The sequence below is a fragment of the Macaca thibetana genome, chromosome 19, assembly GCF_024542745.1.
Source record: "Macaca thibetana thibetana isolate TM-01 chromosome 19, ASM2454274v1, whole genome shotgun sequence".
NCBI classification, from domain to species: domain Eukaryota; kingdom Metazoa; phylum Chordata; class Mammalia; order Primates; family Cercopithecidae; genus Macaca; species Macaca thibetana.
Window position 1 is genome coordinate 36,735,980 of NC_065596.1, and position 26,469 is coordinate 36,762,448.

At 44.8% G+C, this 26,469-nt stretch overlaps 2 protein-coding genes across 9 annotated transcripts in view; one reads left to right on the forward strand and one right to left on the reverse strand.

The window, feature by feature from the left end:
- The window catches only part of LOC126943210 (zinc finger and SCAN domain-containing protein 5A), a 93,347-nt gene that overhangs the window by 7,092 nt on the left and 59,786 nt on the right, over positions 1-26,469 (reverse strand). The gene's annotated exons all lie outside the window — the stretch shown is intronic.
- On the forward strand, positions 14,248-17,682 carry LOC126943272 (putative zinc finger and SCAN domain-containing protein 5D). The gene is given in 4 exon segments (XM_050771873.1): positions 14,248-14,631; positions 15,414-15,617; positions 16,505-16,655; positions 16,916-17,682. Coding segments are annotated over 4 exon segments (1,506 nt in total).

Below are 26,469 nucleotides of genomic sequence, written 5' to 3' on the forward strand. Positions count from 1 at the left end.
ATTGGAATTGACATGGGAAAACTTGGTTTGAGCTAGACTAAATCACTAGTTTGCTATTAGCCAGCCTACCCTTATATAAAAACAGTGGGAACCAGAGAAAGGCACATGGTCTCGTCTCTGCATTCATTCCAGGACGCTATGAGGGTGGTTTATAGATACACTGAGGGTCCCATGGGATTCCCTAGTTCTCAGCCCCCTCAGTTAGGGCTCTCAAGCACTAAAAGCCTTAATGGTGGGTGTGAATTTTACTGTATGGATCATGGAGTTAATGTGGAATGATAATTAAATGCTAGGCAAGATTAGATTATAATTTGGGAAGTTCACACCATCAATTGGGTAACACTAATCCATTCGAATAGTGACTCATTCATTTTAATTTCAAAGGAAACCTTCTCTAACCTTTAGGATAAATGGGAGGGTTGCTGGTTTTACACTGATTCTGATTTAAATCCCTGGGAAATCTTAAGCCACTTCACTCTGGGAACTTCAAATTTCTTGGGAGTAGAACTTTCTTGATGTGTTGTTTGAAGATGAAATAATACTGTCAGGGAAGTGCTGGATACAAGGTCATTTTGCCAAGAAGTTGAAACAATTATTTTCTGATGCAGATTCTCATAACTTTTCTGGTTTACCACTGAGGTGTTGACAATGAGTTAGAGTTAAGAATGGAGTTATTTACTGGAATTAACTGGGAGCTGCCTAAACCACCATCAGGCTACACAATTCTCCCAAATCCTCCCCTCTGGAAATTCATAGTCTTATTTCTTTGAAGATGTTGTTGGTATTTTGGAAGAGATTGCATCGAATCTGTCGATGTCTATTAACAGTATGGTCTTTTTCACAATATTAATTCTTCCATTCTATGAACATGTCTTTCCATTTTTGGTGGTCTTTTTCAGTTTTTTTTCATTAGTGCTTAATAGTTTTTCTTGTGGAAATCTTTCACCTCCCTGGTTAAATTTATTACCAGGTTTTTAGGGGTTCTTTTGCTATTGTAAATGGGATTCCTTTCTTGGTTTTTGTCCCACTCGTTTGTTGTTGGTGTATAAAAACACTACTGATTTTTGCATGTTGACTTTGTATCCTGCAGCTTTACTGAATTCCTTTATCAGTTCTCAGTTTTACTGGTGGAGGTTTCAGGAGTTTTTATAGATGACATGTTGTTTGCAAAGAGAGACAATTTGACTTCCTCCTTCCAAATTTGGATGACCTTTATTCCTTGCTCTGGCTAAGACTTTCCCAACACATTATTATTTTATTATTATTATTAATTATTTTGAGACAGAGTGTCGCTCTGTCGCCCAGGCTGGAGTGCAGTGACACAATCTTGGCTCACTACAACCTCCACCTCCTGGGTTCAAGCCATTATTTGCCTCAGCCTCCTAAGTAGATGAGATTACAGGCACCCACCACCACTGCCCAGCTAATTTTTATATATTTAGTAGAGATGGGGTTTCACCATCTTGGCCAGGCTGATCTTGAACTCCTGACCTCGTGATCCACCCACCTTGGCCTTCCAAAGTGCTGGGATTACAGGCATGAGCCACTGCGCCAGGCCCCAACATATTAACGAAGGTCACCAGGCTAAAGTTTGGAAACATGTATACATTGTGATGCAATCGTCAGAACCAAGCTGGTTAACGTCTCCATCACCTCACATAGATACCATGTTCTTTCCTTCTTATTATTTATTTTTTAACTCTTGGGCTCAAGCAATCCTGCTTCAGCCTCCCTAGCAGCTGGGGCTATAGGCGCGAGCTACATCTTTCTTTTTATTTCTTGATATGTGTGTGTGTGTGTGTGTGTGTGTGTAGGAAACATTTAAGATACACCCTCTGAGCAAATTTCAAGTATACAGTACAGATGCTCCTCGACTTACAATGAAGTTACATCCTGATAAACCCACTGTGAATGTAAAATATAGAAAATAAAAACGCATTTACTATTAGGTCACTTACTGAACTTCAGCGCTTAGCCTAGCCTACCTTCAACTTGCTCAGAACATTTACATTCCCCTGCAGTCAGGCAAAATCATCTACTGAAAACCTATTTTATAATAGTGTTGAATATCTCATGTCATTTATTGAACATTGTACTGAAAGTGACAATCACAATGGTGTGTGAATACTTCTCAGTAATGTACACAACTGAAAGCAGAATTTTGAGATCAGGCTGGCAACACGGCAAAACTCAGTCTATACAAAAAACACGAAAGATCGCTGGGCATTATGGTGCGAGCCTGCAGTCCCAGCCACCTAGGAGTCTGAGGCAGAAGAATTGCTTGAGCCTGGGAGGTCAAGGCTGCAGTGAGCTGTGATCGCGTCACTGCACTCCAGCCTGGGCGACAGAGCCAGACCCTTTCTTGAAAAATAAATGAATACATAAATATTCCCCTCATACAAAAAAGATAAGTATGCAAGGTCACTCATATGTCAAGTTATTTGCCTTAGCCATTGCATGTTGTATATATGTATCAAAACATTGTGTTGTACACCAGAAATGTGTACTATTTGTATTTGTAAATTTATAAAGTCAATAATAATAATGACACAAAGAATTAAAGCTTCTCTAAGAATGTATGACCAACCACCGTCCTTCCCTCACGGGAATTGGAGTTTCCCTCATCTTGGATGCCTAACAGACCTGTCAATCACCACACATCCCAGACCGACTACATCTTTCCCTACCTCAGGTAAAGGTGGCTCCAGCCCCCTTCATGTGCAATCCACAAGATTTGTGGGGTTATCCTTGATTCCTGCATTTCCCTCACACGATAAACTCAGTCTCTCAACAAATCCTATACCTCGATTCATGTGTTTATTGACATGAATTTCACGCAACATAAAACTAACTGTTTTATCTGCACAGTTTAGTGGCGTTTGGTGCATTCACACTGCTGTGCAGCAGCTCCTCTAGCTGGTTCCTGTGCCTGCATGTCCAGAGTCCAAGTTCTGACATCTGTACATACTCACGAAGTCATTACCATCATCGAGAAGCTCAGCATTCCCACCATCCTCCAATGCTTCCCCAGGCTCTTCATCGTCTGTCCCTCCCACAGCTCCACCCCTGGACAACCACTGGTGTTCTTGGTGTCATTACAGATCACTGACAGAATTTCCTTTTTCTTTTTTTTCTCCATTTTTTTTTTTTTGTTGAGACAGGGTCTTGCTCTGTTGCCCAGGCTGGAGTGCAGTGGTACGATCATGGCTCACTGCAGCCTCAACTTCTCAGCCTTAAGTGAACCTCCTACCTCAGCCTCCCAAGTAGCTGGGACCACTATGTCCGGCTAATTTTTTCTACTTTGTGTAGAGATGGGGTCTCACTATATTGCCCAGGCTGATCTTGAACTCCTGGGCTCAAGTAATCCACCTGCTTTTGCCTCCCAAAGTGCTGAGATTACATGTGTCAGCCACTGTACCCAGCCTAGTGATAGAATTTTCTGGAATTTTATATTGATAGACTCATACCAGATGCACTTTTTTTTTTTTTTTTCTGGCTGTCCCCTTTCACCTTCGTAACATTCTGAGATTCTTCCGTGTTCTTGGGGGTTATCAATGATTTCTTTTTACTGCTGGGTAGGATTCCAAACTTTATTAAATTGGGCCCTTTGGATATGAGTTATTTATTTTATATCAACTATACCTCAATAGGACTATGAGAAAAAGAAAGAGGATTCTCTTAGAACTTGAAAACAAGTTCAGAATCTGAACAGCTCTCCTCATCTCAACTACTAGTACTCATGGGCGAGCCACAGCCATCAACCTGGATGACTCTGGTATGATCCTCACTGAGCTCTTTGTTCTTCCCCTTCCCCTATATGGGCTATTTATTTTTTCTTTCTTTCTTTTTTTTTTTTTTCCCAGACAGGGTCTTGCTCTGTTGCCCAGGCTGAAGTACAGTTGCACAATCATAGCTCACTGCAGCCTCAATCTCTCAGGCTCAAGCAATCCTCCCACCTCAGCTTCCCCAGTAGCTGCGACCATAGGTGTGCACCACCAGGCATGGCTAATTGTCTTGTATGTTTTTGTAGACACCGAGTTTTGCCATGTTGCCCAGGCTGGTCTTTCACTCCTGAGCACACGGAGTTTCACCATGCTACCCAGGCTGGTCTTTAACTCCTGGACCCAAGCAATCCCCCTACCTCAGTGCTGGGATTACAGGCGTCAGCCATCATGTCTGGCTATATGGGCTTATTTCCAAGACTTTATTCCAAGAAAATGTTAAACAGAAGTCAGAAAGCTACTCTATGAAGGCAGAGGCATTTGTTGGAGCTGTGAGTGACGTACCTGCAATGCCTAGATCCTAATTCTAGGAGTTGGCAGTGTCAACCCAATTCTATGTCTCAACACTATTCAATGACTCAGATAATGGCAGCTCCACCTACTAGTACAATGGTCAAGTTTTTGCATCTCACATGTGCCTACAGGATGGGGCCTGGCAAGCTGGAGATGAGATTTCTGCTTGTTTCTATTTAGCTTCGGACTGTTGAGAAAGTCAGGTCATGATATTCATGTAGTCCAAACATCACCATCTGTAAAACCGGTGTCCACGTTTTGTCTTTCAAATGGTCCCCACCCCTCCGCTTGTTATTGTGTTGACAGTGAAAAGAGAGGACATGCTTGGCACCTGGAGATGATTGGATATTACAGCTGTGCGCCATATAGGTAAATGGTCCCATTGTTTGATGAGCTGTCCTGGCAGTGGGTGGATCAGTCACTTCTAAACAGATAAGGAATGCAAATCAAAACCACAATGAGATACCATCTCACACCAGTTAGAATGGCAATCATTAAAAGGTCAGGAAACAACAGGTGCTGGAGAGGATGTGGAGAAATAGGAACACTTTTACACTGTGGGTGGGACTGTAAACTAGTTCAACATTGTGGAAGACAGTGTGGCGATTCCTCAAGGATCTAGAACAAGAAATACCATTTGACCCAGCCATCCCATTACTGGGGATATACCCAGAGGATTATAAATCATGCTGCTATAAAGACACAGGCACACGTATGTTTACTGCGGCACTATTCACAATAGCAAAGACTCGGAACCAACCCAAATGTCCATCAATGACAGACTGGATTAAGAAAATGTGGCACATATACACCATGGAATACTATGCAGCCATAAAAAAGGATGAGTTCATGTCCTTTGCAGGGACATGGATGAAGCTGGAAACCATCATTCTCAGCAAACTATCACAAGAACAGAAAACCAAACACCGCATGTTCTCACTCATAGGTGGGAATTGAACAATGAGAACACTTGGACACAGGAAGGAGACCATCACACACCGGGGCCTGTTGTGGGGTGGGGGGAGGGGGAAGGGATAGCATTAGGAGATATACCTAATGTAAATGACAAGTTAATGGGTGCAGCACACCAACATGGCACATGTATACATATGTAACAAACCTGCATGTTGTGCATATGTACCCTAGAACATAAAGTGTGTGTGTATATATACACATACATATAAAGGAATGGCTAGAAAGCTCTTGTACCAAACCAACTTGAAGCAACCTTACCCACACCAAATCCCTCACTTTTCTATGAAATCACCCTCCTTTTTTTTTTCTTTTTTTGCAGATCTGCAACTTTTTTTCACAGCTGATTTAAAAAAACAAAAACAAAAACAAAAAACTACTGTTCACCCCAGACTTTCTTTTGATGCAGTAAGTAAACAAAACAGATTTTTTTTTTTTTTTTTTTTTTTTTGCCGGAAATATAAGCAGACACCCCACACTACTGGCACGGGTGTTAACAGTCCCTGGTCAGATGTGCAGCGTTTCAGGTGTGATACACTGCAACAAGGATCTAACTGTGGAGTCATCCTCAGAATCCCATTCAGTCACGGGGCTGCCCTTCTAAGCTGGCAGAAAAGGAACCCGAGTCAGGTACCGTGAACACACACGGTAACTCACACCTGTAATCCCAGCACTCTGGGAGGCTGGGGCAGGAGGATTTCTTGAGAACAGGAGTTTGAGACCCACCTGGGCAACGTAGTGAGGCCCGACTCTACAAATAACTTAAGAGATTGTGTATCTGGATGCTGAACTCACAAAGATTTCAGAACGTCGGTAGGAGAGGAGATGTGTGGGCTAGCAGCCAATTCCTCAGTGAATGAGGCAGAGAAATTGGTAAAAAGAAGGAAAGTGAAAACAAGAAGGATGTTCCCATTTTCCAGGTCTTCCTGGTTCACAAAGTGGGGAGGAAGAAACTACTGAAGAGGAAAGAGTTCTCGTGAAGAGTACAGAATTCCTGCGCTCCCAGGTTCAGGTTCATAAAAAGAAAAGAGAAAAGTTTGCAGCCATGCAGGGTGAACAAGCTCTGAAGATGTGTTATACCGACTAGGGGCTGTAATCAATGTTAGAGACCGTCCCCGACTTCCGATGGCTCCAAGGCAGGAAAACAGGGAATTAGGGTAACCAGGGGTTAAGGTAGAAGCAAAAGAACAGCAGAGGCAGCCAGTTCTAGGCAAGATTAGGCAGCACACAGGCCACATCCTCACTCCTGTGATAACGAGACAGAAGCCTCCACTCCAGCCTCTGGTGGAGGGTGGGGCCAAGTCTCCACTCCAGCCTCTGATGGACGGTGGGGCCAAGTCTCCGGTCAGCCTCTGATTGGTCGCAGGTCAGTCCTTCATGGGGTGTAGCCAATGGGAGGCCTCTCAAAGGCACCGAGGGGTGTTGCCGGGTTCCTTTTGTTAATCAAAACCCTAATTGAGGAAGCTCTTGGGCCTCTTGCTGGAGCCCCGCTCCCAGTTTGTGAATTGTCTTCAATAAATCTGTGCTTTCCTTACTCCGTTTATTGTGTGCTGTCTTTTGTTGCTTTGTTCTTTTGTTACTTTGTGCGTTTCATTCAATTCTTTGTTCAACATGCCTAGAACGTGGACAACTCCATCTGGTGACAGCTCCACGTACAATTTTTCTCCTTTACGGTGGTGCTTTCAGCTGTGCACATTGCCGAGCAGGATCCACATGGCCATGCTGACTGTCACTTTCAGTTCAGTGTTCAATAAAACTACAGGAGAGAGTCAACACTTTATTATAAAATAGGTTTTCTGTTGGACGATTTTGCCCCACTGTAGGGGAAGGTACGTGTTCGGGGCAGGTTTAGGGTAGGCCAGGCTAAACTATGATATTTCGTAGGTGATGTAATATTAAATGCATTTCTTATCTTATATATTTTCAATTTACAGTGGGTTTATCAGGATGTAACCTCACTGTAAATTGAAGAGCATCCATACAGTATCCTATACTTGAAATTTGCTAAGAAGATCGATTATGGGCCGGGCACGGTGGCTCCTGCCTGTAATTCCATTAATTTGGGAAGCTGAGACTGGCGGATTGCTTGAGCCCAGGAGTTTGAGGCCAGCCTGGGTAACATGGTGAAACCCCATCTCTACAAATAATATAAAAATTAGCCAGGCATGGTGGTTGTATTCCCAGCTGCTTGGGAGGCAGAGGCAGTAGGATTGTTTGAGCCCGGGAGGCGGAGGTTGCAGTGACCTGAGATTGTACCATTGTGCTCCCGCCTGGGTGACAGAGTGAGGTTCTGTCTCAAAAATTTAAAAAAAACAAAAATGATAGATCGTAATTGTTTCACCACAGATACACACACGGACACATGGACACACACACGAACACACACCCACACACGTGGACACACACACACGGACACACACGAACACATGGACACACACGGGGACACACACACGGACACACGGAAACACAGGAACACATGGACACACACACCCACACATGTGGACACACACGGACACACACGAACACATGCACACACACACGGGGATACACGGACACACACGGACACACGGAAACACGAACACATGGACACACACACAAACACACCCACACATGTGGACACACACACGGACACACACATGAACACATGGACACACACACGGGGACACACACGGACACACACAGACACGGAAACACACAAACACATGCACACACACACGGGGATACACACGGACACACATGGACACACGGACACACAAACATGCACACACACACGGGGATACACACGGACACACATGGACACATGGAAACACACATGGGGATACACACGGACACACACGGACACACGGAAACACACGAACACATGCACACACACATGGGGACACACACGGACACACAAGGACACACGGAAACACATGGGGGGACACACACGGACACACGGAAACACACACGAACACATGGACACACACGAACACATGGACACACACATGGGGACACACATGGACACACACAGACACACGGAAACACACACGAACACATGGACACATACGAACACACCCACACACGCAGACACATACACGGACACACGGACATACACAAATCAAAGGGAAAAAAAGCAAGCCGGGGTCGTGGCACATGCTCCTAGTCCCCACTACTGGGAAGGCTGAGGCAGGAGGATTGCTTGAGCCCACGAATTAAACAGATAAATAATGAAAAGAAAATAGTCACTATGTGAATTGATGAATACATTAATTAGCTTGATTGTAGTGATAATTACACCATGTATAGGGATATGTAAACACCAGCATGGTGACCTTAGTCACCAAGGACGGATAGAGGCCAGGAATTGGAGAGCAGCCGGGGCAACATAGCGATACTCCCATCTTTACAAAAAACGTTTGTTAATTAACCAAGTGTGGAGGTGCTTGCCTGTAATTCCAGATACTCAGGAGGCTGGAGCAGGAGGCTCTCTTGAGCCCAGGAGTTTGAGGCTGCAGTGAGCTATGAGTTTTCCATTGCACCCAGCCAAGGTGACACAGTGAGACCTTGGCTCTAAAAATAAACAAATAAACAAACAAATTTACCCACAGGGGTAGGAGATCACTAACAGAAAAACTATAAAATACTGATGAGAGGAAATGAAGAGGGCACAAAAATGGAAAGATATTCCATGTTCATTAATCGGAAGAATTCATATTGTGAAAATGACCACACTATTAACAGAGATCTACAGACCCATCACAATCCTTACCAAAATGCCAAACACATTCTTCATGGGAACAGATTACATGTTCCAAGAGGAGAAGATTCGAGGGAATTGGGTAGGTAGATGGTGGTTTTAGGCAGATTCCAGTTCATTCCCCTTAATAATTCCATTCTGAACTCTGACTCACCATCAACACTTCAGTTATTAACAAGGAAAAATATCACAAACTATGAGAAAATGCATCAGGAAACATGTGCCTGAACTTTTTGGCAAAATGACCTTGTGTCGGGCACTTTACTGACACAGTCTTTTTTCATCTTCAAAACAGCACATCAGGAAGGTGATAATTCCCTGGTTCTATTCACAGGGAGTTTGAAGTTCCCGAAATTCAGTGCCTTGCCTAAGATTTCCCAATGATTTAAACCAGAATCAGTGTAATATTAATAGCCCTCCAATGTATCTTCAATGTTAGATGAGAAAGCTTACTCTGAATTAAAAATGAATGAGCCACAATTTGAATGGATTTGTGAGTCAGTCAGCTGATGCTGTCGACTTCTCCAATTGTAATCTAATCATGCCTAGTACTTGTCATTCCACAATGACTCCATGATCCATGCAGTAAAATTCACACCCACCGTTAAGGCTTTTCATGTTGGAGAGGACTCAGTCAGGGGGTTGAAACCTAGGGAACCCCACAGGACCCTCAGTGTATCTATAAACCACCCTCGCACCGTCCTGGAGTGAATGCAAAGTAGGGACCATGTGCCTTTCTCCGGTTCCCACTGTTTTTACCTAAGGGAAGGTTGGCTGATGTCAAACCAGTGATTTAGACTAGTTCAAGCAAAGCTTTCCCGTGTGAATTCTAAGCATTTGAAAAAGAAAAGGAAATAATTATCACTAATATTTATTATAGACCAGCAATGACTGTATTTTTCAATATCGTGACATTCACATGTGAAAGGCTTTGCTTAAACTGGATTACATCACTGGTTTGATATTAATCCAACAACTCTCAACATGTCCTTTCCTTTACTTGTTAGGATATTACTGTTTGTGTGGCACGAGGGGATCCAAAGTGATTAAAACTTGCGGACCTAAGGCCAGGCGCGGTGGCTTACCCCTGTAATCTCAGCACTTTGGAAGGCCGAGGCGGGCAGATCACGAGGTCCAGCCTGGCCAACATGGTGAAATTCCGTCTCTACTAAAAATACAAAAATTAGCCAGGCGTGGTGTTGTGTACCCATAATCCCAGCTACTCGTGAGGCTGAGGCAGGAGAATCGCTTGAACCCAGGAGGCGGAGGTTGCAGTGAGCCAAGATCACGCCACTGCACTCCAGCCTGGGGGACAGTGTGAGACTCTGTCTCAAAAGAAACCAAAAGAAAAAAAAAAACAAACCACAAAACCAAACAAAAAAACCCTTGCGGATCTATATTTTCTGAGGTCTCCAAATACTTCAGCAATATGACAAATAATTGAGTAGAGCGGGAAAACCTATGTTTTTTGCACAGTAGGCATGTTTAATACATTAATTTCCTATGGGTGGAGTTTTATTGGGAAATGTAATCAACGCTGATCACCTAAAATGGATTACATGGCCCTAAACCAATCATGGGGCGGCGCAGGGAACAGGAAACGGGGCATGGAGTCCCTCCGTTTCATAAATAGACGCAGTTCAGCTCCAGGCCAGTTGGAGAGCGCATCCCAGATGCAAGGAGATTGGAGGCAGAAGGCGGGAAGGAGGCAAGTGTCCCTGGGCGATGTCTGCGGGGTTTAGGAGCTGGCGTGCAGGCGGGTTGGTTTCAGAAAGATTTGGGTTTATTTTCTCATGCATTTGCTTGGAGACCTCATGAAGGCAGCGGGTCTCCTTTGCACCCCATCGTTAGCTCTGGCTTGTTATGCAACTCTTCTGTAAACGAGGAATAATACTAACTTTCTCTTCGTGGGTAGGTTACATTTTAGAGACGGGGTCTTGCTCATAGCCCAGGCTGGCTGGAATTCCTGGTCTCCAGCCATTGGTGGGACTTCACTTCCCGACTAGCTGGGACGACAGGCACCTACCTACTAACAGACCCAGCTACATTTTTAATTTATTTATAGAGATGGGGTCTCGGTATGTTGCACAGGCTGGTCTTGAACTCCTAGGCTCAAGCGATCATCCCACCTGGGTCCTCCAAACTGTTGGAATTACAGGCATGAGCCACTCTGCCGGCCGCACACGACTTGTTAAAAAGTGTCACTGGATTTTTTTTCCCTTTCCACAGGGTAAAATCAAGCCATTAATGAATGGGCATCAACCTACTAGGCCAATGAGAATCTGAGCTAAGTGTCCCTACCTGGGTGTCCTGCGTGCTATATACTCCCAGAATTGAATACTAACCTGCGTACCTGCCTGTATTTTTTTCCCGTGTTCCATTGCTTGCTTTAATGGGAAAAGAACTGAGAGTGAATACACGGCGATTTCTAGGAACATGAAACCGCTTTTTCAAGAGACAGGCTCTCACTATGTCGCCCAGGCTGTTATCAAACTCCTGGGCTCAAGTGATCCTCTTGCCTCAGCCTCCCGAGCAGCAGTAGGCACCCTGTGGCAAAGCCACTTTTAAATCCAGAATCTTAGGCTCTCTTTTCTCTCTCATATTTGTATGCTTTTTTCAAAAAAAAAATTAATTTGCTTTCAAATTGAAAACTAAAAATTGTAGTTGTGGTGTACAGCATAATGTGCTTTGTAGGATATAAACACTGTAAAATGGCTAAATTGAGCTAATATCCATATGCCTTACTTTATGTACTAATCATTTTTGGCGGTGAGAGTATTTGATTGAAATCTACTCTTTTAGCAATTTCCAAGTAAACAATACATTGTTATGAACTGAAAGCACCATGTCGGATTCTCTTGAATTCATTTCTTCAACTGAAATTTGTACTCTGACCTGTATCTCCCTAGCCCCACCCCAGCCCTGGTAACCACATTCTACTTACTGCTACTGTGAGTCCACTAGGTTTTTAAAATTATTATTTATATCACCTACTTCTTTTTTAATTTTTAAAGTGATTTTAACTTGTATTTTAGATTCGGTGGGTACCTGTGCAGACTTGTTTCATGAGTATATTGAGTGATGCTGAGGTTTGGGGTATGACTGAACCCATCACCCAGGATGTGAGGAGAGAACCCGATGGATAGTTTTTCAATCTTCCCTCCCTCTGTCCCTCCAGAGTTTCACTGTTTTGGAGTCCACGTCCTGATTCCCTTTCCTCTGTGTACATGCCCAGGAGCGGGATTGCCGGATCATGCAGTTGTCGTACTTTTGATTTTCTGAGGCGCTTCTATACTGTCTCCCATATCAGCTGCTCTAATTTACGTCCCAACACAGGGCGCAGAGGATCCCTTTCCTCCGAATCCTCACCAACACTCGATCCATGTGTCTTTTTGGGAACAGCCACTCTAGCAGGCGTGAGGGGTGCCTTGTGGTTTGGATTTGCATGTCCCCGAAGATGAGTGATGATGAACGCCTTTTCCTAGACCTGCTGGCTATTCACATGTCTTCATCTGAGATGTCCACACAGGCGCCTTGCCCTCCTTCTAGTGGGTTATGTGTTTTCTTGCTATGGAGTAGTTCGAGTTGCTAATGTTTTGCATAGGAACTACTTGTCAGATGTGTGATTTGCGAATATTGTCTCCTGGGTTGTCTTCCCCCTCTGCCGATTGTCTCCCTGGCTGTCTCTCTGTTCTGCACTTGTTCAGATTCCTTCCAGGAAGCATAGGGTTCCCATTCTTTGGGATTCCAGTGACCGTTCCTGAGACCCTCCTGTCAATTCTTTCTTCTTTCTGAAGACCTTCAGGTTGCTTTCCCCACCTGTGGCTAGGAAGGCAGGGCTGCGTTCTCACAGCTGTTGAACTTGGATAATTGATGCCTGGAGAGTATCACACAGTGACTCCTGCCTAATGAAAGTACATTTAGAACCAAATTTCAAAAAATCATTTTTTTTTTTTTTTTTTTTTTTTTTTTTTTTGAGATGGAATCTCGCTCTTGTTGCCCAGGCTGGAGTGCAATGGCGTGATGTCGGCTCACTACAACTTCCACCTCCCGGATTCAAGTGGTTCTCCTGCCTCAGCCTCCCAAGTAGCTGGGATTACAGGTGCCTGCCACCACACCCGGCTAATTTTTGTATTTTTTAGTAGAGACGGGTTTTCACCATGTTGGTTAGGCTGGTCTCGAAATACTGACCTCAAGTGATCCCATCTCAGCCTCCCAAAGTGCTGGGACTAGAGGCATGAGCCACCACGCCCGGCCTCAAAAAATCTTTCTATTGTATTGCTTCACTTCCTGAAAATATTATAGAGCACTAGACTTTAAATCCATTTTCTGAGATGAGATTAGGAATAGAGAAACCCTTAGAGACAGAAGGTAGATTAGTGATTGCCGGGGGCTGGGGTGGGTGGGCAGGGGGTGATCACTGATGGGGATGGAGTTCCTTTTGGGGTGATGAGATAATTCTGGAACTAGACAGTGATGATGGTTGCACAGCATGGTACATGTCTTAGTGCCAAGAAATTGTGCACTTGGAAGAGGATAAAAATGATGAAATTTATGAATGTGCATTTTATCAAAATAACAATATCTGTGTAGGACTTGAATTCTCTTATGATTACTTAAAGTTCTCCCTTCCCTGGAGCAAACAAATGTCCTGGGGTTAACAAGAAAAGGTGTTGGGGGAAAACTGTAGGTTGTAACTATTTTTCTCTATCTTTGTGCATAATTATGATGAAGGGCTTTACCTTGGATCTTGTCTGGACAGGCAAACGTGAAGAACTTAAGTTATTGTTGCATCAGGTTTTAGCAGCTTTACATAACTATCCTATTTAATTTACAGTTGGGAACCATGTTGTTCCAACTGGAAAAAAAAAAAAAACTGATTCCACTTCTGCACAATGATTTCCTGGAGATCAAGATCCAGGGGGCATTAAGATTTTAAATCAGAACATATAGTCAGGTGTAGACACTGGAATAACAACAGGGTGGGTTGATTTCCACTGTGCTGAATTCGATGCTGCTGAAGAAGTGGCGTCCAGGATTTGGATGAGGGTTTTGGAAGGGATGGGTGGATAGACTAGAAGCTTAAACTGATCGGGCTCATGATTTTTTTTTTTTTGCAGACTTCTGAACAGTGAAATCTATTACTGAGGAAAACCAAAGGAGGCCTGGGTAGATAGGTCTCAGTTAGACACCAGCTACTAGAAGAGCTTTCTCAGAGACTGATTGGAATATTCTCCATTAGATATGGCTGCAAATTGCACATCCTCATGGCGTCAGAGAGAACCCTGCAACAGTCCTGGGTTGGAGCTGCCACGGTCTATGGCATCCTCAGAAACTCAATTGGGAAATCACGACGTGGACCCTGAGATTTCTCACGTGAACTTCAGGATGTTCACCTGCCCGAAGGAGTCAGACCCCATCCAGGCTCTGAGGAAACTCACTGAGCTGTGCCATCTGTGGCTGAGGCCTGACCTCCACACCAAAGAGCAGATCCTGGACATGCTGGTGATGGAGCAGTTCATGATCTCCATGCCCCAGGAGCTCCAGGTCTTAGTCAAGGTGAACGACGTGCAGAGCTGCAAAGACCTGGAGGACCTGCTACGAAACCACAGAAGACCCAAGAAATGGGTGAGTGGGACGCTCCTGATTGGCTCAGGGAAGGGGAGCTGGGATGGGGGTTGCACGGTGCACCTGGACTGGAGAGGACCCGAGGGGCTGCTCTAGGTCAGGGCTTCCAAGTAGAGGAGAGTTTGCCCATCGGGGACACATAGCAGTGTCTGGGGACAGTTTTTGCTTGTCACAAGGGGGAGGACAGGAGATGCTGCTACGTATTCTCCAAAGCTCAGGACAACCGACCATGACAAATAATCATCCAGATTCAAATATCAGCTGTGCTGAGATGGCCAATTCCTGGTGTAGGCGATGGACAGGCAGAGGGGATACAGGGATCTACACACTGTGTGAGGCCAACATGAAAGAAAGACACTGGATCGTAGGGAAGGAGGCATTAGGGTGAACTGAAGGGGGGCCCAGAAGTCCCATCCTGAGGCAGGGAAAGTGGTTGGTATCAGAGATCCAGGGATCTGTTTCCAGGTCCCCAAATGAACCCCTAAGTTCCAACACAAGGTGAGCTGCCATCGGCCAATTGAGTGGGATTCATCCAGGATATTTCTCCTTGCCTTCTCTTTGGTTTAGAGACCCTTTCATCCAAACGACTCATATTTATGTACTTATCTAGAGAAGAAAAACATTCAGACAGGATTGCTGTGTCCATAGAGCTGATTCTGCATCAGGAAGGCAGATTTGAACATTAATTACAGTCAATGTGAGCATTATGGCAGGACCCAGGGAATATAAGAGCTACTTTCAGGTTCTCATAGTGAGTCTGATTGTCTTTTTTCCCTCTACAGTCTGTAGTCACTTTCCAGGGAAAGGAGTATCTTATGCAGGACTCAGATGTTGAGATGGCTGAAGCCCCCACCAGTGTCAGGGATGATCCTAGAGGCATGTCCAGCCAGCGGGCCTCCTCTGTGAACCAGATGCGTCTGGGGGAAGGCCAGGCCCACCAAGAGCTGCAGACCCTGCCCAGGGTCCCTGCACGGTCCAGGAGGCAGGTGAGTGTGTGAGGCCTTGGTGTCTGGGCAGAGGTGGGAGAAGGAATAGGAGGAAATAATGTGTCCACTGGACTGATTGACAGATTTGGCACAGGACAAGAATAGAGACATTTCCTATGTATGTGTTACATCCTTAGACATTCCTGAGCCATCACAGAGAGGGAAGCTACATCTACTTTTCTCTCCACCATGAGAGCTTTTAGCATTGAGGGTGAGGGGTAAGAAATGCTCTCAGTGAAGTGAGGGAGGCAGTTGGCACAGATGAATGAACTGAAGATCCCTTCCCCACCTAGTTTCCACAAAGACATTTCATGAAGTCATTCAGCAAGGAACCCACTGTCTCAGACTGTCGATTTCTTAATTTGAGGAGGGTTTCTCAACTGTGGTGATTTTGCCTTTCCAGACACATGGCCATGTCTGGAGACGTTCTTATTTGGCATTCTCGGGGGTGGTGGGGTGTTAGTAGCATCTAGAGGGTGGAGGCAGGGTCTCCGCTCTGCACAGCAGCGCCCCCTCCAGGAGGGTGATGCAGCCCCAATGCCAGTGGTGCCAGGGCTGAGGGGCCTCCACCTAGAGTCATGCTCCTTCCAGCCTCAGGGGCAGGGAGACGTTGGCACAAAGGGAAGAAATATGCTCAGAGAACCAAAGGGTGAAAACCACCAGGCACAGGAGCTGATTTAGAATATGGAGGGTGCAGATTAGGGACAGACTCAGACATGCGGTGGTGATGTTTACTGGGGGTGAGGGGGTGGTCCACAGGAAGTCTGCACATATTTCCACACATGTGTCATTAGAAGAGTTGGTGCATACAGTCAGGAGGGGACAGACGTGTCCGTGCTTCCTGCAGTTTAGACGCGGAGTCATTGCTCTTGGTTTTCCGTTGTCAGGAGGACGACTTCCGACTGCCAGAGATTATTGTCATGAAAGGAGGTCCAAAGACTCTGAGACCTAAGCCGACCTTGGAGAAGGGTCTGAACGTAGACAGGGAGGAGAACCCAGGACTTACATCCCCAGAGCCTCAGCTTCCAAACGGTCCCAGTGAGTATGAAGACTTGGACCCGGAAATATTAGCTCCTCTCTTCCTGGGTGTGGGTCTGGGGGCCCAGCATTATCATGTCTGGGGAGTGGGCACTCAGCTGCCAAAGCCTCTCCACCCCCCACTCTCCAGAGACCTACGGTCCAACGTCTTAGTCTTGAGGTTGAGGGGAAGTTCTCAGAGGTTAGTGTTTGGCTGCAACGAGTTTGGTGTATTGAATATGCGCGTTATTAACTGTTGTATGTGGAATCCCTTCTTCCAGCAGGGGTGGTGGGAGCTAAGGAGGGGCAGGAACCCCAAAAAAGAGCCTCTGTGGAAAATGCGGATGCTGACACACCTTCTGCCTGCGTTGTGGAGAGAAAAGCTTCGACTCACAGCAAGAACAGAGGAGAGGCTCCGAATCTCAGAGGCCCCAAAAGAAGCAAACCAGACGCCACCTCCATTTCCCAAGAAGGGCCTCAAGGAGGAGCCACACCTGTGGGCAACAGAGAATCCCTGGGACAAGCTGGGATCAATCCAGTTCATTCCCCGGGCCCTGCGGGCGCAGGCAGTCAGCCTGTTGGCCAAGAAGCCAAGGAACTGCTGCTCTTTGCATGTGGCGTGTGCGATAAGAGGTTTACCTGTAATTCCAAGCTAGTCATCCACAAGAGATCACACACCGGAGAGAGACCCTTTCAATGTAACGTCTGTGAAAGGTGCTTCATGCAGCTCTCAGACCTCCGCGTTCACCAGCGAATCCACACTGGTGAGAAGCCCTACACATGCGACGTCTGCCACAAGCGGTTCAACAGGAGGTTCTCCTTGAAATGTCACAAGAGGAGCCACACAGGAGAGAAGCCCTACAAATGTAAAGACTGCAAGAAAGTTTTCACCTACAGGAAGAACCTGAATGAGCACAAGCTCATCCACTCCGGAGAGAAACCCTATCCGTGTTCCAAGTGTTCGAGAGCCTTTCGTCGGCCTGAAACGTTAAAGTATCACCAGAAAACACATCCAGAAACCACTGCACCCAGAGAATGAGAAGGATGATTTTTCATTGATGTTATTAGATAACACAGGTGCATGGCCACCCAGCACACAGAGGGAGTGCCCTAGGTAGGAACTGCCAGGATGTCCGAGGAAATATTCATTCTCCCCACCGAGTTTTGTTTTGTTTCATTATGCCTATTGGGTTTGTGGTGTTGTTCTTTCAATAAACATCTAATTAGTTTAATTAGTTTTTCAGTATTTTATAACAAAAAACTGAGCCTTCTGACTGACATGCTATTACCCACTGTTTTGCTGTAAAGTAAAATTGTCAAAGTAGGGTGTCCAGATTAAATACACAATGCCTGGGGAAATTTGTGTTTCAAATAAACAATTTTTTAAAATATCAGCTTGTTCTAGATTATTAATTATTTATCTGCAACTCAGCTTCTATTGGGTATCCTGTATTGTTTACTTTTTCTTTTCTTTTCTTTTTTTTTTTTTTTTTGAGATGGGGTCTCACTCTTTCACCCAGACTGGAGTGCAGTGGCATAATCACAGCTCACTGCAGACTTGATGTCCGAGGCTCAAGCAATTCTGTCGTCTTGGCCACTGGAGTAGCTGGGACTAGAAGAACACACCACACCATGTCGGCTAACTTTTGTATTTTTTGAAGAGGGGGTTTTGCCATGTTGCCCAGCCTGGTCTTGAACTCCTGAGTTCAAATGATCTGCCTGCCTCGGCCTCCCAAAGAATTATTACAAGGGTGAGCCACTGCATCCTGTATTGTTTGTATTAGGCTTTAGGAGTATTATTTTATTCAAATTTTTTGAAATAAGTTTTTGTAGTTGATGGGATCTGGTTTTGTTCCCAAGGCTGGTCTTGAAGTCCTGGTCTCGAGTGATCCTTCCATATTGGCCTCTAGAAGTGCTGGGATTATATGCGTGAGCCACCACGCCTGGCTCTAGACTTTCTTTTTCAGAGCTGTTTTAGGTTCACAGGGGAATTCAGTGGACAGCACAGATTTCCCCTAGACTCCCTCCCCACACGGCACAGCCTCTCCCCGCCCAGCATCCCCAGCAGAGTGGTGCATCTGTTCCATCAGTGAGCCTGCCCAGACACATCACCAGCATCCAGAGTCCATGGTGTCCATTAGGGCTCGCTCTGTGTGTCGTACATCCTGTGGGTTTGGACAAAGGCCTCATGAGGATCCACCACTGGAGTATCGTGGGGGATATTTTCACTGCCCTCCGAATCCTCTCTGTTCTGCCTGTGTATCTCCCTGCCCCAGATGGTGTATTTTGTGGCCTAAATTTGGCAATGTCTAAATTCCTGATTTGACTCTTGAACTACTGAGGCATTCGGAGTCGCTGGTCTTAGTGACTTAGTTGATCTTAATGATAGTACCATATCCTGAAGGCTTTGTTAATCTACAAAAGTGTGGGCCCTGATCTCAGAGCTTCCAATTTAGTAGATCAAGGGTGTGGCCTTAGAGTGTGCATTAAAAAACAGACTCTATTTTATTTTAGACCACGTCTCCCTCTGTCACCCAGGCTGGATGGAGTGCAGTGGCGCAATCTCGGCTCACCGCAACCTCCACCTCCCGGGATGAAGCAATTTACTTGCCTCAGCCTCCTGAGTAGCTGGAATTACAGGTGTGCCACCGCCATGCCTGGCTAATTTTTGTATTTTAAGTACAGACAGGGTTTCACCATGCTGGCCAGGCTGGTCTCGAACTCCTGATCTTGGGTGATCTTCTTGGCTCAGTCTGCTAATGTGCTGGGATTACTGACATGAGCCACCACACCTGGCCTTAGATTTCATTTTAGAATACCTTTCAAAAGTCCACAGAGTTCGCCAATGTTCCACACCATTTCCCCCACTGTTAACATGGTTCACTAGTACGGCACATTTGCCACAAGCGATGAGCTGACTCTATATATTGCTGTGAACTAAGGTGCATATTTTATTGAGACCTCCTTCGTGTTCACATAATGCCCTCCTCTTCCTTCTTTTCCATCCAAGGCGCCACCTTGCCTTGAGTTGTCACATCTCCCTAGGCTCCTCTTGGTGACAATTGCTCAGATTTTACTTGTTTTAAATAACCCGTGAATCTGCATTTTCAGTGATGCTGATGCTGCTGGTCTCGGGAGGGCATTTTATGAATGGCTGGTTGAGCTCACAGGCAGACACCAGCGATCCTCAGAGCTCCCAAAGGTCACTTCCTGAACAGGCTGGATTCATTTATTAAAGTTCACTGTTGTGAGACCTCGGTTCTTGTCTTCTTAATTTAAAGGAACGTAAACAATAGACACACAGCAAAAGAGATGTAGCATAGAGTAACTGATTACAAAGGAATAAGAATATTTTGAAAGTTAAGTGCAGAATAGACAGCACACCCTGAAAGAGAGGATTTAAGGCTGACTGCTCCTAAGGATAAGATAGCAAAGACCTACTGGAGAGAGACTCCCTTTCTCCAACCCCGGACAGTTTTGAAACACATTGATGCCTGATTCCCACCCTCAGGAGATACCAGGTTGAGTTGATGCTTGAAAATCAGGTTTAAAAATTTTTTCCAGGTGGTTCTAATGTGCAACAAAGGTTGAAAATCAGTGGTGTACCGTAAAAAAGAAATTTCTAGCATCCTGCTTCATTTGCTGTAACCTCGTGGCCCTCACATTTTTAATATGCATATAATTCACCCTCAGATCTTGTTAAAATGCAGGGTCTGATTCACAGTGACAGGCTCCACGTGAGGCACAGGCTGCTCATCAATGGACTCTCATTTGAGTGATGGGGAGGGAGGCTCCTCTGGGTTCCAGCTTTGCATCCACTGAGCGAAATCTTACCATCTCTTACTGCTCAAGTCAGCACCTTGAGGCCGGTGTCTGATAAGCGCATCTGAAATATTCAATCCTTCTGGTTTCTTACCCAGAATACGATACTAAGTGTTTTATTTCTCCCACATCCACTCCTACCCAATGGCCTTCCACCCATTATCACATGGCAGCCATATTGAGTATGAAAGTGAGCAAATCTAATCCTGCTGTTACACTATTTACATTTTATTTTCTATGGATTCTATTCTTTTTAGTGAAAAGACCACGTGCTTTATGTAGCCTAAGCTACTCAACTAAATGACCACTGATCCCAGCACTTTGGGAGGCCAAGGCAGGCGGATCATGAGGGCAGGAGATCAAGACCATCCTGGCTAACACAGTGAAATCCTGTCTCTACTAAAAACACAAAAAATTAGCCAGGCGTGGTGGAATGCGCCTGTAGTCTTAGCTACTCGGGAGGCTGGGGCAGGAGAATCGCCTGAACCCAGGAGGCAGAGATTGCAGTGAGCCAAGATCATGCCACTGCACTGCAGCCTGGGTGACGGAGAGAGACTCTGTGTCAAAAACAAACAAACAAACAAAACAAAACAAAACAAAAACAACAAAAAACAACAAACCACTGATGACTCTTGTGACTGTCAGACTGTCAGTCTCTGTTACCCTCTGTACTCCAGCAAGACCCTTCTGTGTTCAGTGACTGATTGGGGGCGCCTTTCTCCATGATGTTTAATTTTGTTGAATGGGGGATGTCTAAGGCCCACTGTTCGTGCTTTTCTGTGTAGTTGAAGATGTACTAGTTTTGGACTTTTGGGCTTTATCCATTTTCTAACGCATTCTTTCTCTGGGGAAAAATGATTGGGGAGTTTCGAAAGAGAATCTGCATTGAGAAATTGTATCAGTCAGGGTCCAATCAAGAGAAAAAAACCCACAGCAATTTGCACAAGCAGCATTTAATATAAAGCAGGGGCTGGCACACAATCGCCTGCTACCTAGTTTTTCAACAGCCCACAAGCTAGAAAGTAGTTTTTTGGTTTTTTTTTTTTTTGATAGGTTCTCATTCTGTCACTCAGGATGGAGTGCAGTGGCATGATCACAGCTTATGAAGCCTTGACCTCCTGGGTCCCAGCTTCCAGCAGGTGATTATGTTAAGTGAAATAAGCCAATCCAAGTGATCCTGCCTGCTCAGCCTGGCTAATTCTTAAATTTTTTTGTAGAGTCAGGGTCTCATTATGTTGCCCAGGCTAGTCTCAAAGTCCTGAGCTCAAGTGATCTTCCTGACTTGGCCTTCCAAAGTGCTGGAATTACGGATGTGAACCAGCACACCTGGACAAGAATTGTTTTTTATATTTTTAAAGGGTTGTAATACGAGCAAACCAGAGAAGAATATTCAACATAGACCAAATAGTCTGCAAAACCTAAAATATATATTCTCTGCTCCTTTATGGAAAAAAGCTTTCTGACCTCCGAAATAAAGATTTATTAACCAAAACATGGGCGTAACTATAAAGAAAAAAGAACTCTGAAGGATACCTAGGGAGGAAGCCTTCTCAGAGGAATGGGAATCCATCGACAAATTTTAAAGAATGTAGCAGCCTAATTGGCCTAACTTAAAGCTCAACATGCCTGTCAAGTAATAATGGATTGGAGGGTGCTGGGTAAGAGAGGATACGGGAGCAATCAAGATTCTCTTATGGTTTTCTGGGAGAGAAAAAGGAGAACTGATGGATTCAGGTGCACCTACCCAAACCTGGCTTAAGCAGGTGAGAAGCTGTAACAACGCAAAGGTTGGGGCCGCCCTGGAGAAAAAGGATTACAGCCACCCAAAATTCGGTTTGAATGTTCACACTGATGACACACAAACACACACTCCAAGAGGGTATGAAGCTTATTACATAACAGGATTTCTGAAGAGAGCAGAGTGGGCTTTCCCAAGCTGGTCTGAACATGGCTTGAGAGGGCAGAGAAAGCAGGTTGGTTTGGGGTTGGGGTTTTATGGTGCTTAGGGTATGGGCCACAGCCAGGGGTACTGCACAGGGTTTGAACTCCCCACTGGCACTAGAAGAGGGAGTACCCAGGTTTTCTTATCAGCTTGTCCAGCTGTGGGGTGATAAGAAACAAACATCAAACATGGTCAAACTTTTAATAATCCCAAAGAAAGTGCAAGTCAACAGTGGAGGTATGAACCTCAATGGAGGAGTCTGGGTGAGGCCTCTGGTTGGGCAAGGGTGGGATCATGGTCACCAGGGAAATAGGAGGCAGCCCTCTGGGGTCCAGGGGCCAAGGCTGGTGGCTGGAGTATGGAGAGGCCTGTGGTGAGGCAGTCACAGGCAGGAGCTAGGGCCGTGAACAGGCCAGGGGGCTCCATTCCTATAGGGCTGACAAGGCCATAACAGGAGCAAGAAGACAAGATGGCGGCGCAGTGGCACCTCTTCCTGCTGGGATATCCCTCCCGCCCCCTCTAGTGGCAGAGCTTAGCACTGCGCTCGCTGCAAAGGAGCCAGGACAGCTCGTCATTGCAGGGCCGGCACTGAACCTGTGGACTTAGAAGCTGGGAGGCAATTGACTGGTAACTGACACAGAAGCCCTGTTCCTTTCCCTTGCAGAGGTGTGAGCCTATAGGTTCAGTTACTCTGGAGGCTGAGGTGGGAGGATCACCTGAGCCTGGGAATTTGAGGCTGCAGTGAGCTGTGATTGTGCCACTCCAGCTTGGGTGACAGAGCAAGATCCTGTCAAAAAAAAAACAGTCTCTGGATAGTCAGGAGAGGACAGAGGAAGGGAGAGCAACAGAAGGTGGGCGGGATGGGGGGTGGAGGGGGAGAGAAAAAAAGATGGAAAGAGAAATTTGTGGACCCCAAGAATATAGCTCACCTAGAAAGGTTGGAACACCTGAAATGGAAGTAGTGGCTTGGTACTTTCTTGTCCACAGGATCATAGAACTTGTAAAAGAATCCCATGCACCAAATAAAGCATGCAAATAACAGGAAAATTCCAGAAAGCTGACCACCTGGGTGGCAGTCTGTGCACCCCAGTGAAGGAACGTGAACAAGTGGCTCCCATCGGTGTGTTGGCAAGACACACACTGGCTGGAGGTGAGGGTTGTGATAGTAACAAGGACTGAGGTGAACAGTTTTGAATGTTGGGATGTCAACAGAATGAGGACGTGTGGGGAGAAGTTATCCTGTGTTATAGACACTAAATACATTTTTTTTTCTCTTACAATAAGAAGTTGAAGACCTGCGTGGATGAGAACTGGAGAAAGTAGGGATGCAGTGTCTCTTTGTCAATTCAGGTTTTGCACGGGGCAAGGTGGCTGTGTCTAAGCCGGTGCCACTAGCATCATACGCACCCAGCTTATGTTAAAAATTTAAGGTTGGAATGATTTTGTAGTTAATTTGTATAGTTATGACAGATGTCCGGCGGATGGCAGAAAAGATCTTGTTCTAACAGATACAGCTAGATGGTTCTGCTTCTGTCTGACATTAAACATAACCAAAGCGTCAAACAACAAAAAAAGGTTATTCTAACTGATATACCAGTGAATAAGCGTCTTTTTTTTTTTTTTTTAAATAAGGCTTCCTCTCCTGTTACTGTGAAGCTAAATTTGGTGGTTCATATGATGGTTCACACGATCTGGCATTTTTTTCTTGTACTCTACTGGAATGGTATATTCAAATTTTATAATGAAATATTTTATTATTATACAAATCATTGTTGTTAGTCCCGAAGTATTACATAAACTGTGGTCGCTATATATAATTATATTCTAATTAGTGTATAGCCTATTTTATTTATTATACAATTTTAGGAGACCAAGGTTTTCATCAACTTACCTATTAGTTGTAACAAATTCTAGGATAAACTGCTAACATTATATTATTTTTTCTGGTGTCAAATGAGGTCTTTGTAGCACGTGTCACAATGTCCTTCCTTTGGAAAGGGGAACAACATTCCATTGTACAGATGGACCATATTTTATCTATTCCTTCTTCAATGAATGCCTGGGTAGCTCCTACTTTTGAGCTATTGTGAATAACGTTGCAATGAACATAGGGGTGTGAGTTCCTGCTTCCAATTTTTTTAGGTACATATGCAGAAGTGGCATTCCTAGATTACATCGTAATTCTATGTTTAATTTTTTGGGGGGCTGCTATGCTGTTTTCCTTGTGTATTAACGGCGCACAAGGGTTCCAATTTCCCCACATCCTTGGCAAAATTTGTTATTTTCTGTTTTTTGATAGCGATGGTGTGGTTTTGATTTACATTTCCCTAATTATTAGTGATGTGGAGTGCCTTTTCCTGTGACTGTTGGCCACGTGTAGACCTTCTTTGGAGAAATGTCTAAGTTCTTTGCCCATTTTAAAACCATGTTGTTAGTGTTTTGTCGATGAGTTATGCATTCTTTATATACTCTGGCTATGACCCCCTTTTCAGATATGTGAAGCGCAAATACGGTATCCTATTCCATCGGTTGCTTTCACTCTGTTGATTGTGACCTTTGATGCAACAACTGTGAGTTTTAAAACATATATTTCCTTATTACAATGTTATGTAGGTATAATTGAGGTACAGTAAATGGCACGTGTTATCAGTTTGTGATTTATCGTGTGCTGACATCCATGTGGACCTGTGAAACCAACTGTCACAGTGAACATAACAAATCCCATTCATCCCAAACGTTTCCACGTGGGTCCGTGCAACCCACCCCTTCCTCACGTCCCGGCGGTCACTGATCTGCTTTCGGCTGCTATAGGTTAGTTTGCATTGTTCAGAATGTTAAATCTCATTGTGCACTCTGTGCGTCCTCTCTTAGTGTGGTTTCTTTCACTGGGAATTCCAGTTTGGAGATTCACCCCTAGTATCCTCTGTTTCAAGAATTCATTTGCTTTCTCGTTGAGGATTATTCAGTTGGATAAATATGACACACCGTTTATCTCTTTATCTGTTAATGGACACGAGCTGTAAAATGTGACTTTTTATTATGTGCAATATCTTCCTGTATATGTGGGTGTGTTTTCAGAATTTTTTTTCCTGTTCTATTGATCTACTTATGTGTCCTTGCTCAAGTAAAACATTGTTTCAATCACTGCAGTTTTAAAGCATTTTTCTCCTCACTGTTTTTCTTTTTATTTCAGTTTTTTTTTGGGGGGGTGTGTGTGTGCACTTTCTTTTCTGAACTTTAGAAGCTACTTAACAAATTCTATTCAAATATCCCATTAAAACTTCCAGTGGAATATATCTTTTCTCTTTCTTTTATTTTTACCAAATACCCAGATTTTGAGATGAACTATATTTTGTATCACTTTTTCTTTACAACCGTATCTCCAGGAATGTATTTTTTACTTTTTCTTCACCATTGCATTGCACAGTACTTAGCATATGTTACATGCCCCTTAAGTATTTGCTGAGGGAGTGAATACATGCGTGGTGTATTCATAGAATGGAAGCGTATATGGCCATGGAGAAAGAATACAGTAGATCTTCATTTACTGTTCTGGAAAAATGCCCACAACTAATTGATAATGAAGTAACAGAAAAACCAGGTTACCTAACCACAAGCATGACGTGGTCCCATTTGCAAATCAGGTACACGTGATGCAGGTGTGTGAGTGCACCACGCGTGAGTGCAGGTGTGCGCGTGCAGGCACGTGAGTGCAGGCGTGTGAGCGTCGGCGTGCCTGTCCATGCCAGCATGTGAAAATCGACAGCAGGCTGTAGAGAAGGTTACAGTGAGGAGAAGAGAACTGGGGGAGAGGAATCTTCAGGGAGACTTGGGCTTTCTGCATTGTTAAAGCTGCTCCCATTGGAAACAGGAAAGGAACTTCCATTTTCGTTAGGAAAGCTTTTGAGTAATATTTAGATAGTCCAAAAAATACACAAAGTGATCTCTAATCTACGATTCCAAGAACGTCAATATTGAGCAAAGCGTGGACAATAGCCGGCTGAGCGCCCAAGGCGGGGAGTGGGGAGGGAAGTGACGGGTTTGCCTGTGGTGGGAAGACTTTGCCCAGTC